This window comes from Tiliqua scincoides, chromosome 1 (assembly GCF_035046505.1).
Source record: "Tiliqua scincoides isolate rTilSci1 chromosome 1, rTilSci1.hap2, whole genome shotgun sequence".
Taxonomy (NCBI): Eukaryota; Metazoa; Chordata; class Lepidosauria; order Squamata; family Scincidae; genus Tiliqua; species Tiliqua scincoides.
In genome coordinates this window covers 122,853,932-122,874,537 of record NC_089821.1, presented here as the reverse complement: position 1 = coordinate 122,874,537, position 20,606 = coordinate 122,853,932, and the positions used below count along the sequence as shown (strand labels likewise).

Sequence of the window (20,606 nt, the reverse complement as noted above, 5' to 3'; positions counted from 1 at the left end):
GAATGTTTGAGTTAGGAATGAGCAGGCTGATTGGCTCTGGTTCCCGCTAGTTGTTCCCCAAGTAGGGAAAACGTAGAGCTCAAACAAGCTGATGTTATTCTAGCCAAGGAAGAAACAAGTCCCCCACCAGAAGCTTGTTCTCTCTTCCTACAGTCACCCAGAACTCCAGGTCAAAGAGCCCTCACCCCCACATTTGTTGGGAATGCAAGGGGAAAGGGTTGGTGGTTCCATCATCCAGGTAAAATCAGAGAAGGAACAATTTACTAGTCAGAAAACTTTAAGGATTTTATGTTGATTTTGAAGTTGTCTCCTCTAGCTGTGTTATAAACTCATTCAAAGTTCCCAGAATGAGTGAGATTCTGCAGCATCTCACCACCATCTGCTGGCAGCCCAGTATTATTGCAGATCAATTAAACATTTTCAAAAGCTTAAAAAATGTTCCCATGTCACATTTCATGAAATTCAACTGACATAACTAGAACATAAACTAACCAGAAAGAAACAAACATCTTTATATACAAAAGTAGTATGTTTATTGAGAATCCAAGTCTGCATAAAGGGACCAGTTGCTGAAAAGCTACTATCGGGGCAGGGGTTAAATGAAGAGATTAGGCTAAAGCTGGAATGAAACTGCTCCAAAGAAAGTACAAAGAATTTCTCAGCTTTGCCTAATCCTAGGGAACATGTCATTTCAGAACATATTTCATAAGCAAGTGTCCCAGGAAACTCAAATATAATGCACGCCATCCAACTTCACTGTGGCTTCTTAATCTTCTGACTCCACTTTAATTTTCTTCTTTTTCTTCTTCTTCTTCTCTGAACTCTGAAAATGAGAATAGATGGTGCAGTGCTCAACACACTATGGTGCGTAAAAAATACAGGTAATGAATTAATATTCTAAGAAAAAAGCACTTAAAATATTCTATCCTTTAGGGGAGATGAATGGCACTCATGGTTTTATTCTACTCTGTTTATCTTCTAATCTCCTTATACAGCAAAGCTCTGAGAACTGCAGGAATCCATGGTTACCGCTAATATCATCCTAATAAAATGAGTCAACTACACTCAAACACACCAGAAGATAAGGTTTCATCTCCAAGCATCTGAACAAAATGGAGTCATTCTTCCTTAATTAATCCACAGGATCAGCCATAATAGACTGGCTGCTCTGGTATTCAAGAGGGGAGGTTTCAACCAAGAAAAGATGCTCACAGATTAAATATGACAGAATGACCTGTATGTCCTTCCTTTCTGTAACTACTAGAACATCCCCACTTCTGAGCTGTGCAGCTGGATCATTGTGTGCACACACAAACCATCACATTTGGCTTATGACTCACAAGACAGATCGGGAATATTGCTTCTCCCACAACAACAGCTCTCCAATTTATCAAGATCTTGAAAAACTGTACAGAATGGACAATCTGAGGGCTTAATTAAGAAAGAGGTCAGGGGCAGTGAAAATACTATATACAGGGGGGCCCTGTACCAGCAGATCCCATATCCGCGGATTCACTTAATGCATATTGCATCCACAGGCCCCCCCCCCCACGAGTATCCCCTTGCCTCTGCAGTTCTTCTGAGCCCAGCAGACTGCAGACATCCGTCGCAGCCTCTGCCGGGCATAGAAGGTTTAAGGTTTTAAAAAAGTGACTTCTGGTTTCACAGAGAAACCAGGTTTTTTTTAACCTTAAGGTTCAAAAAACCTTACTTAGGCTGGGCTCAGAGGACCCTCCAGAGGTGAGGGGGAAGGTGCTCATCCATATCACCATTTCACTTAATCGCGGGGGGTTCCAGAATGGAACCCCTGTGGATATGGAGGCATGCCTGTATAGGCAATTTATTTCTTGCCAGTTCATCAGCAATTTATCAGCTTGCCAGCCTCGGGAGCCACCAAAAACTGGGTCCTGACTCACGGTTTGGGAACCACTGCACTAAGCCATTCCATAGCCTCCAGGTGTGGGTTGATAGTCTGCTTCCCTCTGTTCTAAAAGGGGATTTATGAAAGCCATCACACTGAACTCTAAGAACGTGTGTTTAAAGAAGAAATATTGTGATTCAAACCTATAGTTAATTTCTAGTGACCTTACATTTAACTCACATGCTCAGAGCTTGGTGATTCAATAGACAAAATAATATAGAAAATAAAGTAAACCGAAGGACATGGGGAGTCAATACACCTTCCAAGTGATGCCTACATGAGCAACAAAGTGATCCTGGAAGAACTGAGAGCTCTGAATGGAACTAATAGTTTTAAAGGTTTCTCACTTCCACAGCTGTACTAGTTGAGGGTTCTTGTTCCTCCTCCTCCACCACCACCTCCTCCTCTTCTTCTTCTGCCAAGTTAGCCTCCTTCTGAACTTTTTGTTTTTTCTCTTTTTTCTTCTTTTTCTTTTTGACAGGCTCATCTTCCTCTTGCTCCTCCTCTTCTTCTTCCACTATAGAGAGGTGGAGAAGAAAAGGCCAAGACAAAATTAATAGAGAAAAAAATATGTTACAAGTTTTGCTAAAGACTGTGCTTTCAGAAGCCAAGCTATGGTCACTTAGGAAAGAGGAAAATAAGATCAACTTAACATGTTGTAAAAGTCCAGAAAGCAACCTTATTGCAATGAAAAGCCAAGAATCAGTGAAGTTCAAGCTTTGAGAAAATTATTTTTGATAAGGATGGCAAAGTAATTCTACTAGAAATGTATAAATATGCAATGCAGCATCAGAACATAAGAACAGCCCCACTGGATCAGGCCATAGGCCCATCTAGTTCAGCTTCTTGTATCTCTCAGCAGCCCCACCAAATGCCCAAGGGAGCACACCAGATAACAAGAGACCTGCATCCTGGTGCCCTCCCTTGCATCTGACATAGCCCATTTCTAAAATCAGGAGGTTGCACATACACATCATGGCTTGTAACCCACAATGGATTTTTCCTCCAGAAACTTGTCCAATCCCCTTTTAAAGGCATCCAGGCCAGATGTCATCACCACATCCTGTGGCAAGGAGTTCCACAGACCAACCACACGCTGAGTAAAGAAATATTTTCGTTTGTCTGTCCTAACTCTCCCAACACTCAATTTTAGTGGATATCCCCTGGTTCTGGTGTTATGGGAGAGTGTAAAGAGCACCTCTCCATTCACTTTATCCTTCCCATGCATAATTTTGTATGTCTCAATCATGTCCCCCCTCAGGCGTCTCCTTTCTAGGCTGAAGACACCCAAACGACTTTCCTCATAAGGAAGCCTTTCCTCTTAAGGAGGATAAGGATAAGGAGGATAAGGATAGCCTTTCCTCATAAGGAAGGTGCCCCAGCCCAGTAATCATCTTAGTTGCCCTCTTTTTCACCTCTTCCATTTCCACTATATCCTTTATGAGATGCGGCGACCAGAACTGGACACAATACTCCAGGTGTGGCTTTACCATCGATTTGTACAATGGCATTATAATATTAGCCGTTTTGTTCTCAATACCTTTTCTAATGATCCCAAACATAGAATTGGCTTCTTCACTGCTGCCACACATTAGGTCGACACTTTCATCGACCTGTCCACCACCACCCCAAGATCTCTCTCCTGATCTGTCACAGACAGCTCAGAACCCATTAGCCTATATTTGAAGTTTTGAATTTTTGCCCCAATGTGCAAGACTTCACACTTACTTACATTGAAACGCATCTGCCATTTTGCTGCCCATTCTGCCAGTTTGGAGAGATCCTTCTGGACCTCCTCACAATCACTTCTGGTCATCACCACTTGGAAAAGTTTGGTGTCGTCTGCAAACTTAGCCACCTCACTGTTCACCCCTGTCTCCAGGTCATTTATGAAAAAGGTTGAAGAGCACCGGTCCCAGGACAGATCCTTGGGGCTGCACCTCTCTCTGTTGTGAAAATTGCCCATTGACACCCACTCTCTGTTTCCTGGTCTTCAACCAGGTCTCAGTCCAGGAGAGGACCTGCCCTCTAATTCCCTGACTGTGGAGTTTTTTTCAGTAGCCTTTAGGGAGGGACCGTGTCGAAAGCCTTCTGAAAGTTCAGATATAGTGTTTCTCAACCAATGGTACTTGAGGTGGTGCCTGGTGGTGCTGCCTCTGGCAGCAAGATCAGCAATGTGACCAGACAAACATTGGTAGGGGGCTTGGCTCAGTGGGCAGAGCTCCAAAACATGCTTTTCCACACTGAAAAGTCCTTCTGTCCACTCTGAGACTCGTATTGGTGTTTGTCTCATTGCTTCTGGCCTCCCAACCTGGAAGTAAGTGCTGTCACTGCCAGGTACTTCTAGAGCAGGGCTTCCCCAAACTCGGCCCCTGGGCCACTTGTGGCCCACAGGGGGCCCCAATCCGGCACCCCAGGGAGCCCCCCAATGGACACTCGATCTGCTAGAGCCCTTGCTGGCCCGACGCAACTGCTCTTCGCAGTGACAGCAAGGAAAAGGCTAAGCACTCACAGGAGAGCAGGATCCCTGCCCATCCGCAACCCTCCCATTAGGTTGGGGAGGCTGTAGCTGAGTCCAGGCGTTGGATGGGGGTGAGATGTTCTGGATCCGTTTGTCCTGCTTGAGTTTGTCCTGCTTGAGTTTGGCTTGGGGGGACTGAAGGACTTGAAGGGTAGGCACTGAAGAGGGACAGAAAACTGTGGGTCTATTTGTGCTGCTTGTGTGTGCTGCGGGGCGGGCACTGCAAGGGAGAAATTGCAGGATGTTTGAATGCCGCTGGAGAGCATGTCTACTCAGCAGTAAATCCCATCAGACTCAGTGGGGTTTACTTCCAGGAAAGTGTGGATCCGATTGGACTGTGATTGTGCTTGGGGTGGGGTGGGGGCTGGCACTGCAGGGGAGAACTCCCAGGGATGCTTGAATGCAGCAGGAGAGCATGTCTACTTGGCAGTAAGTCCCATAGAGTCAGTGGGGCTTACTCCCAGTAAAGTGTGGATCTGATTGGGGTGTGAGTGCCTTGGAGGTGGGTGATGCAGGTGAGAACTCATGGGCTGTTTGAATGGGGAGGAAACCTACTGCTTTTGCTTGTTGGGGTTGCTGGCAGAGGAAGATAGGGGTCCGTTTGTGAATGGGGAAATACATATAGCTCTCTCCCTGCTTCTGTTTGGTGCTGGGTGCAGGTGGGGGAAGGACTGAGGGAGACAGGCAGCTCCCTTTTCTATGTGAATGAGGAGAAACAAACTCCTGTCCTCAGGGGGCAGGTGCCCACCAGCTCCATGACTGATTGTGTTCCTTTGCTGCTGCTTGCTGCCAGGATTGGGGGGGAGAGTGAGAGTAAAAACATGTTGCTGCATGGGAGGGGGGAAAGAGCCCATGCTGACTCCCTCTTAAGTTTGTTCTGTACTTTTCCCTAGGAAGAGGTGTGTTATATGTGTCAGGAATTATTTTAAAAAACACCCTTTTCTGGATCTCATGTGTATTATAAATAAGATCAGTAAAATTCATTCATTCATATAAGTTCTGTCTCTAATATATTCATTTATGTAAATTTATTCAAATCTGAAATGTAAATTTCCCCTGGCCCCCAACAGTGTCAGAGAGATGATGTGGCCCTCCTGCCCAAAAGTTTGGACACCCCTGTTCTAGAGGTACTTCCAATAGGTGGACCAAGCGGAGAGATCCAGTAGAGGACAAATGCGGAGAAACGCTGCAAAACAGCAATGCTGGCCACAAGCATTTGGCGAGTCTTGTGCATCTCTTAGTAGGTCAACATTTCTCTGAACTTCTTATGTTTTGCAGAACATAACCAAGATTCTAAAACTAACTGACAGTGAAATACGCAATATGGACACAGTTCTTAGAGTGAAAATCAAGGCTTGTCTGACATGTTTAGCAAGAAAGAGAATAGATGCAGAAGATCAGCCCTTGCAAATTGTTAGACTGAAACCAGAATAAAAACAGGATGTAGAAAATGATCCTATATCCTGGTATATTACTAAACATGTTTAGTGGAAGCCAGGGAAACAGTTGCTATTACTGAGGAAAAAGGAGAATTTAACTGCTCATTGAAAACACCTGGAAGATGTATTTGTTACAGGAAACACAAAAATGGTACAATGGCAAGTGCTTGAATACGTCCATTAGGAGACACTGCAACAGTTTTCTAGATTCAGAGAACCACAAAGAAACTGATCAGAAGCCTTCCATTCCTGAATACATCAAAGACCCCAAAGCTCTGAGCACAGTTACAAACCTTTGATCTCCACTATTTTACTCTTCTTTGCTTTTACTGGAACCTCCGTCTCCTCCTCCTCATTGTCTTCTGCTTCAACTTTGCGCTTCTTTGGTACCAAAGGAAGTGTAGATTCCCCAGAAGGGTCATAGGTCTTCACTTCACTTGAAGAACAAGTTAACAAAATTAAAAAATTAAATTATAAGAATTGCATATTTTAGAAACAAAGGCAACACCATACAAGAAAAGACTATCCTTTTTCTTGAATGTTTTTAAAAATACTACCATTAAATATTCCTACGGCACCAACAACATGCTAAGCAACATTCAGAACAAAAAATGACAGCGCCTGTCCAGAGTGTACATACATTAAAAATGGACAGGAGAAAAGAGAAGAAGTCCAAATCTGACACTCCAGGAGTAATATGCACCCCTAGAGGGGCTTGACAACTCATTTTCTGTTAAAATAAATACATGCAAACACACCATTTCCAAGAAAGTTTGGCATATGATGTTTACAGAGGGTCTTGTTTGTCTGCTGTAAAGAAAATGATTTTAAGATAACTACCATGTTGGCATCTTATCTAGTCTCAACTTAAGCCATTTCTGCCCAACGTTGCATATACGCAACAGGGACCAAATGTGTACACCTGTAATCAAATCTATAGCAGTGGTTCTGATCACTGTTGGAGAAGTTCATGTCCCAATGGTGATGTGATGAATACTTGGTGGGCTTGTCTGAAAAGGATGACCTTACGTTCTATGGCCATCAAATTTCTAATGCATTTCTATTACAGATGTTGAGTGCCCAACAAGCCATCTACACCTTCTAGAGCTGAAGAGGCTGTGAAGCACACTTACTGGCAATATGGTCTTCACTGATACAGAGAGCAGATTTGAGCTATACTCTAATCTTTATCATTCACCAACAAGTTTAAAGCAAAGTCCCTTGTAAAAAATAAAATACATAGTACCAGACAGAAAATTCCTGGAAACTCAACACATTCCAACAAGATTTGAGCTGAACATCACTGAAACCATCAGTCTGAGTTATAAACCAAACATTACCACACACGCTCTTTGTTCTAGCAGGACATTGGCAACCTTTTTCCTCCAATAATTATGCCTACATCACAAATGAGTTATTAATTTACTTTATTTATACCCTGCCTTTCTCCCCAAAGGGACCCAAGGCAGCTAAATGCAAGCTAAATGCAAGCAAGTGGCAATTCTAAAATTGGCAAAATCTGGCCCACTAAAGACAGACACTTCTTTAGCAGCCCAAGTATTTGAGAAATAAAATAAAAAACTACACACAGGGAAAGTGAACAGAACTACCCACCTTTTATGTTGATATTTATCTGCCCTGGCCAAGGCCTTTCCTGTGCCACTTATTCGTCTTATCTGAGTGGAGAGAAAAACCACAGCTATGATAAACAAATTAGTGATAAGAAAAAGAACTTAGCACAAGAAGAAGAGTCCTTGAAACGATTCAAAACTGAAGACAGCAAGCTATCTAGGATTACTAGGCCTTTCACCACAATTTATATAGAACTTTGGTCCTATGTCACAAGAGAAAAGAAGCAAGACAGGCTTGTGCATGAATGGACTGAGCAAGGGGACAACTGAAACTCTCAAATACATCATATTAGCTACCTGGCACATGCAGTAATGCTATCCTGCATGTTAAGATCTATTAAAGTTCTTGCCCTTCCTTTTCTATGTAACTTCTAGTTACTCCAACAGTACATTTCCAGTATTCAAAAGCCTGAAGTTCCTCTCATACCCTAGGGCTCACAGAAAGTAATTCCAAGACTTTGTAGCTAGTGGCAAGCAGAAAGGCAGTGCTTTAGCATCAACCTCAGACATGATCATAGCTATGGTTCAGAAGCACTAGCTTCAGAAGGAACTAACTTGTAGCCCCCATAGACAAGTACTACTGTCGGATTGCATGCAGTCTGCAAACCTCTGCATTCTAGTCCAGATCCAGATTAGGGAACTCTGGGGCAAGGCCGTACTTCAAGCAGGTTAAGACAATCTAAACCAAAGCTGAGATAATCAAAAATTAGCCCACAGGATCATAAGTTCTCTTTACGGCTTCTCCTCTGCATGCAGAAGAGACCAAATGTTCCACTTTGAAATTAATCACAGTGCCACATATTGTCCAAACTTGGGGAACTGTAGTAAGTATTAATCATTTGTTAAAAAGAACTGCTGTTCCTTGTTTAGGCAATATGTGTAGCAATACGTAAAATCAATCTCCTCTTCCCAAGTGCGAATGCAGAGATGAAATTGGTAACTGTCCAGGTCTTGTTCATGGAAGATGTTAAGCAACATGACAGAAAAAGTTGCCCCCCCCCCCCAAAATGCTGGCTAAACACAGTCTGGATGAACTTATTTTGACAGACCTCAGAATCCTAACTTGTGAGAAAATTTTTTAAACTACTCTCATACATTCTCTTCTAGGTTTTACGGACTCACCCCTTTCTCCTCCAGATGCCTTAGCCTTGTTTCCACTTTCAGTCTGTTCTCAGCTCCCATCTCAGCACTAGTGCTGTCCCCAAGTGCATCATAACGAATAGTTAATGCAGTTTTTGCTGCCAGCATTCTTGAAATCTGAAAAAAAAGAGTTCAATGCCCATTGTGAAGCCACGGTGGTAATCCAGTCTGCACATGATGTGCCAAGTCACGGTAAGGAAGAGAAGCACAGAGGAAATTTCTGACCAGAACTTTTAGGATCCTGAGGCAAGTGGAGTGTTCTTCCCTCCCACCTGCCAATGCCCAAATGGGCAAAATAATTTCTAGAGGAAGGCCTTCAGAGACCCATACTGGATTTTAGAATGTGACTGCATTCACTGCCCACACAAATCTGACATAGGAAGGGTGTCCAGGAAGAACTGTTTTGTTCTTACGAGAGTTTCTTGGGTGCATGACTTTTAAAGTCAAAGATATCCCATTTTATTTTAGCACCAATGGTGAATTACTATGTTAGGATTCTTGCATTTAGAATAGGATTTAGGTTCACCTACACAACAGATTGGTATTGGATTAGGTCAGCGATTTTCAACTGGGGAGCCGTGAATGGTCCAAAGATGTGCCAAGGGAGGATAGTTTATGAGTAGAGCCACTGGGCGATGTGAGCCCCCTGGCAGCAATGTAGTGTGCCTTGTCAATTGTCAAAAAATTGATGGTGTGCCTGACAGTTATAGCGCCTCGTTACGTTGTCATGAGATGAAAAACGTTGAAAATCACTGGATTAGGTTGATCATAAGAATAAGGTAAGAATCAACTCAAATGACAGGGTGGGGAATGGAATGTCATAAAAGGTTAAGAAAAATTAGAAACCGAATTAGACTAAAGATAAAGTCCACCTGAAAACCCAGTTAGACGCATTTTGGTTCATTAGCTGCACGTCCTATTTATATTATAGTATTTGTCATTTGTACTTCCTTAGAAAAAAAAATCTCAAGTCCTTGTTTGGCAAAACACAAATATCTTACCTTTCCCTTATTTTTTGCTGTTGTCTGCCCCACCAAGGAAGCATGGTAAATCAGACCGAACTTGGGCGTGTCCCGTTTGGTCTTCAGTGCTCGAAAGAGTGCTTTCTCAGCACCCAAAATCTGCACAGTTGAAGCTGGGTGCTTAGCAAGATTTAACAGTGAGCCTGTGTAGGAAAGACACAGCATCAGTTAAACAGCATTTGTGATCCACAAAAGAGGTCCCCGAAAAGAACTAAGCTTCTGAGAGTTGGCAGCAAAGGACAACCAGCCATCTCAATTGTTGAAGAATCAACTATGATCCAATTCCAAGGGAGTGGGGGATAACCAATACAACAGATTCCCAGAAAATTAAATAAAATAAAAGACCAGCAAACCCAGGTTCCTCTGTCTCAACACATTATTTTAATATAGCAATTCCTATTTATCCCAGCACAACAGCTGTTTCCTTGTGTTTCTTCATCTTAATTAGACCGAGTGCTCTTTTGGGACAGAGAATTTTATTATTTAGTTACTTCTTTCTACCCAACTTGATAAATTGGATGAATGTTTTTATTATGTTTATAGATTTTAGTTTATTTAATTTATTGAACCAATAGTAAATCTTAGTTTAATTTTAGAGTATTATCTTGTTGAAATATACAATTTCTTTTTGTAAAGTTGCCCTTGAGATTGGTCATGACTGTTGTGTTATGCTATATTTGCAAATTTGTATTGCTACTTCTATGCTGGTCTGAGACCGATAAATAAACTACTACTACTACTACTAAGTTACGTAAACCACTGTGGATGTTTTTGCTGTGAAGTGGTATGCGAACATTCTTCACCATCACCACCTTTAAAATTCTGGACAAATGAGGCAGGGGGTTAGCAGGGCCCAGAAAGCGTCTCAGAAGAGGTAGTGACTAGAGTTGCCTTCAAGTTTCAAGATGAAATCAGGCGAACATTAAAATACAATCATCACTGACTATATCTAGGCTCCTGCCAGTATTGATAAGCTTGCACAAATCTGTTCCACACTTTAGAACCAACAGGTACTGTCAGATAGCCTTCCAATGTGGTGCTGTATAGAATAGCTAAACACAAACAGATCAACAGAATATTGTCATAGAGGCCAACAAACAATAAATTTGTCTGGCAGCCTAGCATACCTGCATGAGCAATGAGTCTTGCTCCTACCAGCTCTCCTACCATGACTGTGAGATTAGGCGCAATGGCCATCATTCTGTTTTTTAGATAATCATATAGTTGCGCTCGGTAGTCTGAGATCTCAATCACCTGAAAGACAAAAGGCCAGTCAATTATGGCAAAAAAGCTTAAGGAATGTGAGAATGAAATTTATTTTCACAAATTCAATTTCAGAATATTTTCTACTCCAAAACAGAAGTTACTCAGAATGGCATCAGAAGAGGTAGTGACTGTGCAACCCTCATGGATTATACATCAGGAGAGCATCAACACAGGAATCATCACTGCCATCAGTAACATTCACCTAAAGCTCTTTCCAAAAAGACTTTGAAAGCCAATCGCAGAATGGTGAACACACAACTACTCAATCTACAGTTACTTGTGTACATTTGACTTAAGACAGATGTAACTCTACTCAAAGAAATGGCACCAACACAGCTCAAATAAACTGCGGACTGTTTGGACACAACTCGTAGTTCTCTCCTGTCTTACTCACAAAGAACCGCACTAACTAGTTTCATTCACCTAATGGAGATCTGGGCTTCTGTTTCTTAGATGACAAATCTCTCCTGAAACAGTGCAGTCACCATAACTAGGAACAACTTGTCTATTGCGTTTACAAGTTATTACTTCTTGATACTTTCAGCAATCCTACAAATTCCATCACTACATTATCACCTGGTCACAGAGATGCTGTATGTTGCTTATGTCTTCTTCTGACACTTCAGTCCCCATGGAGATTTCTGCAGCTGCTTTCACATCTTCTTCAATTTCCTCAGGTAGGACCTCAGACAGATCAGAACTAGCGAAGTTTTTTCTATCTCCTGTGGAGCAAGATAAGTAGGAATGAGAAGCAGAATGAGTTTGAATAGACTACAAATGTATCTGTGAACATCTGCCACCATGCATAAAGTCAGACATGAAAAGCACATGTAGACGCCAACAGACGCCTTTAACCAAGTCCACCAATTGTCTTCTTATTAAGAACAATCAATGCAATTGTGATTTCAGAGATGTGCATGCATATCAGGGAGTTACTTATACCCCCCCCAAACACACATTCTACTTGAAATAGCTTTCAAACCATGGCTTCAGTGCTCATCTATACAAAATCTGTTTACAGAACTAGTCACTATTGTGCATTCTTTTTCATTTCAACTTACAACTGCATGTAATGATGGTTTTCCCTATCATTTTTCACTAGTCAGTAGCCAATGCTGAACTCAAAGGAATACCGGCAAAAGTACTAATGTACAATAAATGGTAAGGCAAGGATAGAGATGCAACTGATGTTTACATTGATTGATGTAGCACAGACCCAAATTCTGGTAGGGAAATTATAGATTGCACAATTTCAAAGGCAGCAAATACATTGTGAAGCACACAGTGCAGCTACAAGAGCCCACCACTACTCACCAATTCTTTTTACACATTTACAGTATGTTAGATTATCAGTGACAATTTTGCCCAGTTCTGGAAAGTGCCAACCATACCATTCTCTACAACGCATGATATAGTTATTCAGTTCTTTGTCCAAGTCATCAAGAAGGGCTGTAAGACAAATACACAAGAGATACTTCAGTTCAATTCTCTGGAGAAACTGCATCTTATGAAAAATAGCATCAGAAATAAATCTTAGAATGGTTTCCACAATGTTTACATTTCTTTGGAAAATGCTGGGCTATTAAACAAGATAAAACGATCAAAGAATTTTGGACAAGAAACCTAAAAACTGGAGAACACCTTTGTTTTAATTGTGTTCACTAAACAGAACCAACAAACAAGTAACCAGTTATCAAGTTGCTCCAAAACATCAGCCTGACTGACAGAAAGGGGGAAAGCTGCTAAACAGCTTCACTGCCAGCCCTGGATGAAGCAATGTTTGCATGGGCTGTATGGGCTGTATTCAAAAACCTCACTAGAGAGCCCATAATTGGTTACTTGCTGTCTTAGCAAGGGCCTTCAACCAAACCTTTGCCCATCGTATGTCCTGAAGCCTAAACTACACAAATCTTTCCTCAAAATACTGGTAGGACCTACAGAATAAAATGAATTTTTAAAAAATTAAATCCCAGTTGCAGCCATCATCAATGTTTGCAGAAACAGAAGCCATATTAACACCTATAATGCATGTACTGCTAAAAGACAAAAAAAATGTAGCTCTACTGTTCTATAAAATGACATCCCCAGATGTTGTCTCAGTGGTAGTGACGAAGTGTTGAATTAAATCATTGCTTTCAGGTCAACTTGTTTCCATCATTGACAACATCATCCTCAACACGTCAGGTGACTCTAAATAAACCCTGCACGCACCACATTGGTTATCTCTGTACATTTTAGACACTGTTCTCCCGAGATGACTGTGTTTTTCAAAAGCATAAGTGGCATTCTTTGTGAAAAGGCCAAGCTTTGAATTTGTCATCATCTGCTTTTCCTGCCCTACACATTTCTATCTGCACTACTATCAAAACTGCCCCTCTCACATGCATTGAAATTACTATTACTATATTTTGCACAAGTACACTGTGGACCCCTGATATAAAGAATCAAAAGCTAACAGTAGCTGTATCATTCAACATCTCACTGTACTCACAGATTGCTTGGACAATCATTGTATCAACTTTGTCTGGGCTGAACTTCAGCTTGTACCGGGAGAGGCTGAAAACACACACACAAAGGTATTAACAATTTGATATTCAACTGATTGACATACAAGAGAACATTCTCTTTCCTCTTCACTATTCAACAATTGCTATGGGCTGCAACAAAGAATATACCTTTGAGGATTGTGAGTTAACATATTAGACGCCTGTATTATGCACAAGGTGATGTACATGAATATGCCTCAAATCACAGGCACACTTGAGTGTAAATCCTATAGGACTCAGTGAAGCTTACTTCCGAGTGAATGTGCATTGTAAATAGCACGAAACTCAGATGCTAACACCAGAGGCTGCCTTTCACGTCACACAAAACACCATGCAAATTAGAGACATACCAGTAAGGAACAAGTATGAGCTGAGAAATCATTTACATTACCTGTGTGCTAATCCTAAACACATAGCTGCCATCTCCCGCGATGGTAGACCAGTGAGAAGCCCCTCCAATTGAGAACGAATACCTCTCATTAGTTCAGTAACCATTGGACTATGGATGCAACTTAAATTCAGTTTGTCCTATAAAAGAAAAAAAATGACCATATTAATGTTGATTAAATTACATTTACTGCTTCATACCAAGGTTGCCCAACAATGATACAAACAGACCTATCGAATAATTCACTGGGGTAAAATATTGAAGCAAGAATCTAACCTAAGCATTCTGACAACTCTGTATTTCAAAACATCACTGGGTGGGCCTTACGAAGATGGCTTTTTAGAAAGAAATCAACACTAGTCAACATTTCTTGCAAGATTTACACTGACATTAAATGCACACCTCTTTCAGAAAATATTTTTGGATACTAAAGTATTGATACACAAATTAAAAAATTAAAGGTACCAGGGGAAATAAAGGGTAGCAACCGTCTTTTTGTATGAGCAGATATCTTATAAGTTTATTTAGGACATGGCAATGGGCTGCAGTATATTAACAGCAGCAAATGAGAGTGCTAATAACATCACTGGCTGACAATTTAAACATATTGCTCACTACTGATATCTATTGCTATTGAACTGTGAAGAACATTATGCCTTGAATACACAACCTCATTAACACATCACATATTCAGGACACAAAGTTATGTTTTTACCTTTATTACACCTCCTAGTTTGGCATCTGCTACAGCTAACTGTTCATGGGCATCTTTGGATACAATCTTCTTTAATATTTTCTTTAAATTCTTGCTAATTTTGCCTTCCACCAGAGCTGTGGATGCTTTAGAAGAGAAAACAGAACCAGGTTCATGGTCTTTAAATTCTTTAACAATCCTACCCAGAAAAGCTTAAGATGCAACAAAATAGATAATAATAAATTCCTGAAACAGTAATTTTACCCATTGTCTCAGTGGTAGCAGCAAAAGGTTGCAAGCAATCAGAGATTCAGTTCCACTATCTATGCATCTGACTGCAGATCACTGGTATAAAATGTTCATTCCTTGTAGTTCTAAAGGGTTAATCTACCAAATTCCAACCATGTTAATGGACACACACATATAAGCTTGTGAGATTTCAGCCTAACTATAATCGTATGTATTGCCTGAACAGCTAATACTGATGCACATAACTATTAATTTGCTCAAGAATGTAAATAGCCACCCACCTAGCTACATTTAGAGAGAAAGAACTCACAACTCCATGTTCTGTAAATTGGATGACTTGCCACAAACGGCCACAAACGTACATTGCTATGCACTAGCAAATAGGATAATTTTCGTGAACATGACACTTAAGGACTTATTTGTAAGGCTTCCACGCTTTGAGGTGCTACAGACGTGCTACTACAGAACTGCCTTATTTAAAATCAGTTCTACTAACTGTCTAAACAACATTTTTAGCTTTAATTACCTGCAAGAGCTTCTGTTGTGTCTTGAAACTTCTCAAAGTGTTTCAGTTTCACTCTAAAGAAAATATATCAAACAGCTGAGATAAAAATTGAGCAACTATTCTGTATAGCAGCTATTTTCAACTGGTGTGCCACGAATGGTCTGCAGAGTACCATAGAAATTTGGGGGAGGGACATTTATTAGTAAGGCCATTAGGGGATGTGAACCCCCTGCTGGCAGTACAGTGTGCCTTGTCAATTGTCAAAATACTGATGGTGTGCCTTGACAATTTTAGTACAATGTCAGTGTGTCCCAAGATAAAAAAGACTGAAAATCACTGTTGTACAGGATTGCAAAATACAAAGAACTGAAAAAATGACAAACTTGCAATTACTGACTTTAAATTAATTTCATATATTTATAATGCTTTCATAAGCAAGCATTAATACAGAACTGGTTTAGTCAACATCCTCCATAGGAAGAGAGTTCTGAATAACATGAGCCCAATTTCTTATTTTGCTAATCTTTTCCTCTCTAGCAAGGCTCCCCATACCTCAATGAATGTCACACCAGCACAATTGCATTATGGGTAGGTTTAGGATAGAACCTTTCCTACAAATTCTGTAGAAGGCCTAATATTGGACAAAGCACAATGAATGGCTTGTCTGTTAGCAAAATATACTTGAAAGATCAATCTGCACCAGGCAGAAGGAAAACTACCCTGTTACCCAGTTATAAACCACATTCTTACAAAAATAAGTTGCTACTTCCTAGTAAACTTGCTTACATTTTATTTGCTTTTTCAGGAGTTTCAAACTCTTTCCATAAACTATCAACTTCTTGGAGCTTCTTCTCATCCAGAACCTGTGGCAGATAATAAGACTGCTTAAACACAAGATTGGCAGCAGAATTCTCATGTCAGTTTGTAAACAAGAATAACTGTGCACATCAGTAAAAAGTCAATGCAGAATGAACTACTAGAAGAAGGGTGTCACCAACAGGAGGATCTACCTCTCTATTCCATTAAATGCTAGGAAAATAATAATAATAATAATAATAATAATAATAATAATAATAATAATAATAATAATAATAATAATAATAATAATGAAAATAATAATAATAATAATAGTAAACAACTTTATTTGTATCCCGCCCTTCTCCCCAAAGGGACCCAGGGCGGCTAACAACATGTAAAAAAAACAATTTTAAAAAACATTAACACATAGCAGATAAAAACATTTAAAAACACATTAACAGAGGCCATAAAAACAGTAGTCAGATTAAAAGACAGAATAAAAAGAGCAAGTCACAGAGGAATCAAGCCTGTAAAAAAGCTAAAAGATGTATAAAAATGTTAAGAAGGCCAGAAATCAGAAGGCTTGTATAAACAACAGTGTTTTCAGGCCTCGCCGAAAACTCTCAAGAGAGGGAGCCATTCTCAAATCAAGGGGAAGGGAGTTCCATAATGTTGGTGCCACTACCGAGAAGGCCCTATTTCTTGCAGCTGCCCCCCGGACCTCCTTGGGTGGCGGCACTTGTAAAAAGGCCATGGAAAACCATGCAAGTTATGAATCGTTACCTGCAATCAGTAAGGGACTGGATGAGGGCAAACAAGTTTAAATTAAGCAAATCCAGATAGCTGGGAGACCCTGTGATCAGAGCACTGATAATTCCTGGAAGAGGTTACACTCCATCTGCAAGATTTGGTTTGGAATATGGGGACACTCATGTATCCTGCACGGCTCCTGTATTCCTAGGGGAAGCAGTGGCTGAGAGGGGAAGCCTTTGCCCAGCTGAGGCCAGTGTACCAATTGCGTCCCTATGTGAATTAGTCAGATTCAACTATGGGCCCAATCCTATCCAATTTTCCAGTGCCGGTGTATCCGTGCCGAAGGGGCATGTGCTGCATCCTGTGGTGGGGAGGCAGTCACAGAGTCCTCCTCAAGGTACGGGAACATTTCTTCCCTTACCTAGGGACTGCATTGCAGCTGCACTGGTTCTGGAAAGTTGGATAGGACTGGGCCCTATGGTGATACCTGCTCTGGTGACATCAAGACTGGATTACTATAAAGCACTCTATGTGGAAATGCTCTTGAAGGCCACCTGGAAATGACAGCTAGTGCAAAATGCAGCTGCACATGTGCTGACTAGAGTCATGCAGTATGATTAGGTCCTGCTGCTGCTAATACAACTGCAATGGCTGTCAGAAGACATTTAAAATGTTAGTAATTGCCTTTAAAGCCCTATGCAGCTTAGGACCAAAGTACCTGAAGGATCATCTCTCTCCCCATTTTATAAGACAGACTGCCTCTTAAGATCAGCCTTCTTGCAGGAGCTGCTACCACCACCTGGTTGATAGTAACACAGGGAAAATCTTTCTCTGTGGGGGCATCACAGGTACGGAATTCCCTCCATCCTGAGCAGAGGTTCCTGTTTTGCTTGGCTTTTGAGAGATGCTTTGTTGTCTGACCCCTGCCTCTGTAATAATGCAGTGGTTTAACAGTTGCCCTCCCCAATGGTTTTATTATTATTATAGTATTCATTTTCCCCTGGGGGCTGGGGATAAGAATAGGCCCTCAGTTTGGCTGTACTTGTTGTAAGAGGCGACTAAACAGCCACCGGGTAGATGGGACTCGTCAGCCTGGGAAGGCAGCTCATCTGAGAGAAGGAAAACTCTGATCCCAAACCTCCACTGCCTTGTGGCTACATCCAGTTATGGAAAAGGCTTCAGGAGTCAACCTCGAGGCAAAATCCGGAGTCGGAGTCCCTGAGGCAGTTCATGGCTGAACACAGTCACGTTCTGGCAACTCCTGCGACGCTGCTGGAACCAACCGTATTGGCCTCTGCCTTTCCATTGGACCATTTCAGCGACGTGGAGAGGGGGGATTTGCTGCATGGGTAACAGCCTATCCTCCATACCTACTTTACCCAGGCTTCGCGCACTGGAGAGGACACTGTGTTCCAGAACCACCATTCAGAGCGTGCCACCATAGTCTTCCGAGACTGAAGGATGCCAACTCAGTATTCATTGTTCTACATATTGTAAGTTTAATGTGTTATTTGTAAGACACCTTGGGCATTTGCTTCAGCATAGGAAAGGTGGAATACAGGTGCAACCTATTTATCCACAGCTTTTTTATCTGCAATTTGTCTCAACTCAAATGGGGTGGGAGAACCAAAAGTCACACACACCTTTGCCTCCTTTACCCTGCACTGGCTTCTCCATCCAGGCTTCTAGATTTCCAGGCAGCCAAAAACACTGCAAAAAGACTCTGCCTTGCCCAGACAGGAAAATAGCCCTGGAGCCATGGAAGAGGTTCCCCTTGCCAAGGAACAGTAACACTTTTGGAGCCCCTGAGCCAGCAAAGAGGCTGAAGAGGGGAAGAGCCCCCCTCAAAGCCTCTTCAGCCAGAGCAAGGTGGAGCTCTCTCACTCACACATACACAGGGGCAGGTGTGGTAGCAACAGAGGGAATTGCTTTAAAAAACCCAGGGAATGCTTGCCCAATTCTCTCCCCCCCCATGGTGCAGGCTCTCCAGCCTAAGGAAACAAAACAGTCCATATTAAATGTTGCATTTAATACATACATTAAAGAGCTGCATATTAAATGTTGCAAGTTTCTATGACTTCAAATAGGCGCAACTTCTATGTAGGAGTGTATAAGATCGCCCCCTCGACTTTGAGCAGCCTCGGGCTGACTACGAATTCTGTGATCAGACCAAGAACAATATCCTATACATGTCTATTAAGAAATAAGGCTCACTGAACTCATGGGATTCCCAGGTTAGGGTGTACAAGATAGCAGCTCAAGTCAATCTAAGACAGTGGTTCCCTGTGTTTTTTCACTTGTGTACAGCACATTTCCATAAATTGTACCCCCAGACTAGCAAAATATAATTAATACAGTTAAGATTCCAAATTCATATGTTTTCAGCTACTGATCCATAGCTGATAATACACAAATGGATGACCAGAAACTAGCAGTTGCTGGGGCTTTCACAGCCAGCTAGCTGTCTTCCTTTCTGTCTTGCCAGCCCCACAAGGCATTCCAATACAGACCTGCCTTTTTCTACCATTATTCAATTCTTCTTAAAGTAACCCAAAGGTCCCCTGGAGGCACATGTACCCAAGCTTAGGAACCACTGATCTAAGAATACCAACATTCTCTGATAAAGCGACTTCAACAAAGGGCCCGATCCTATCCAATTTTCCAGTGCAGGTGCTGCTGTGTCAATGGAGTATGCACTGCTTCCTGTGATGGGGAGGCAGTCATAAAGGCCTCCTCAAGGTATGGGAACATTTGTTCCCTTAACTCAGGGCTGCACTGAGGTTGCACCGGTGCTGGAAAGTTGGATAGGATTGGGCCCTTGATTACAAACAAGCAGCAAAAATACACATGGCAATGATGGCAGCAAGAAGGAATTTTATTTAAAGCTTTAAACTCCTATATTTCTTTTTTTCTTTTTCTTCTCAATGCTAATACCAGTCACAGAGGCCAAATCAAACCATGATAAAACAAATCTGCTCCTAAGCCCATTTTAAAATGCAGTGCTACAACCCACAGCCTAAAGAGATAGGGATTAGGAATTAATCTTTAGCACTCTACTGAATGGATACATGGGCTCTATGGGGAGCGACTGTGTGGGGGAGTCCTTGTTTCCAGCTTGCCTCTGCTGAAAAGCAGAAATTAATTCACAAAAGTTTGTGCTGAAACAAAACTAGCTAGGCTTTGACTCTGCATCTGAGAGGGAAAGGGCCCGATCCTAGCCAACTTTCCAGCACCAGTGCAGCTGCAATGCAGCCCAGGGGCAAGGGAACAAATGTTCCTTTACCTTGGGGAGGCCTCTGTGACTGCCTCCCAACCACAGGATGCAGTGCTCGCCCCACTGGCACGGCTGCACCATCGCGAGAAAACTGGACAGGATTTGAACCTGAGGCTGCAATGGGACTTCTGAGCAGTAATGGGGCTTACTTCCGAGTAGACTCGCCCAGGACTGGGCTCACAGGTGCCCCCTCTGGACCGCCCCCTGCAGCCTCCCGAGCCTGGTCCCGCAGAGCCGCCAGAGAGGAGGAGCAGGCGGGCTCCCCCCACGCGGCGCGCTTACCTTGAAAATGGCGTACCCGGCCGCCGTCTCGAACAGGACCAGCATCGCGGCCTCGGGGGGGGGGGAGGGAAGGCGAGAGAACGGCCGCCGCTGGCGGGAACTGCCCAGGAAAGACCGCGCGGGGCCGAGCGCAGACTCGCCACGAGGGAGGACGCGGTGGAAGGGCTTCGCGCAGCC

General features: G+C 42.2%; 1 protein-coding gene and 3 non-coding genes across 4 annotated transcripts; all 4 read right to left on the bottom strand.

The window, feature by feature from the left end:
• Positions 1-510: 510 nt before the first annotated feature.
• On the bottom strand, positions 511-20,606 carry NOP58 (NOP58 ribonucleoprotein). The gene is made up of 15 exons (XM_066636363.1): positions 20,430-20,606; positions 16,109-16,185; positions 15,344-15,396; positions 14,590-14,714; positions 13,878-14,014; positions 13,432-13,496; positions 12,255-12,389; positions 11,517-11,662; positions 10,802-10,928; positions 9,654-9,817; positions 8,635-8,769; positions 7,496-7,557; positions 6,175-6,317; positions 2,269-2,438; positions 511-823 (listed from the first exon to the last, which is right to left on the bottom strand). Exons 1-15 carry the CDS (start codon positions 20,472-20,474, stop codon positions 767-769), a joined length of 1,641 nt encoding a protein of 546 aa, XP_066492460.1. The 5' UTR covers positions 20,475-20,606; the 3' UTR covers positions 511-766.
• On the bottom strand, positions 10,537-10,618 carry LOC136638423 (small nucleolar RNA SNORD11). The gene has a single exon (XR_010793637.1). It is a non-coding gene; the product is annotated as a small nucleolar RNA SNORD11 (small nucleolar RNA).
• On the bottom strand, positions 11,045-11,131 carry LOC136638426 (small nucleolar RNA SNORD11B). The gene has a single exon (XR_010793639.1). It is a non-coding gene; the product is annotated as a small nucleolar RNA SNORD11B (small nucleolar RNA).
• On the bottom strand, positions 13,025-13,111 carry LOC136638419 (small nucleolar RNA SNORD70). The gene has a single exon (XR_010793633.1). It is a non-coding gene; the product is annotated as a small nucleolar RNA SNORD70 (small nucleolar RNA).

Coding starts and splice junctions, on each gene's coding strand:
- NOP58 (XM_066636363.1), bottom strand. CDS start 20,474: ATGCTGGTCCTGTTCGAGACGGCGGCCGGGTACGCCATTTTCAAG. Junction 15,397..16,108: donor CCTGAAAAAGCAAATAAAAT/GTAAGCAAGTTT, acceptor TATTTTCTTTAG/AGTGAAACTGAAACACTTTG. Junction 7,558..8,634: donor GGCATCTGGAGGAGAAAGGG/GTGAGTCCGTAA, acceptor CTCTCCACTCAG/ATAAGACGAATAAGTGGCAC.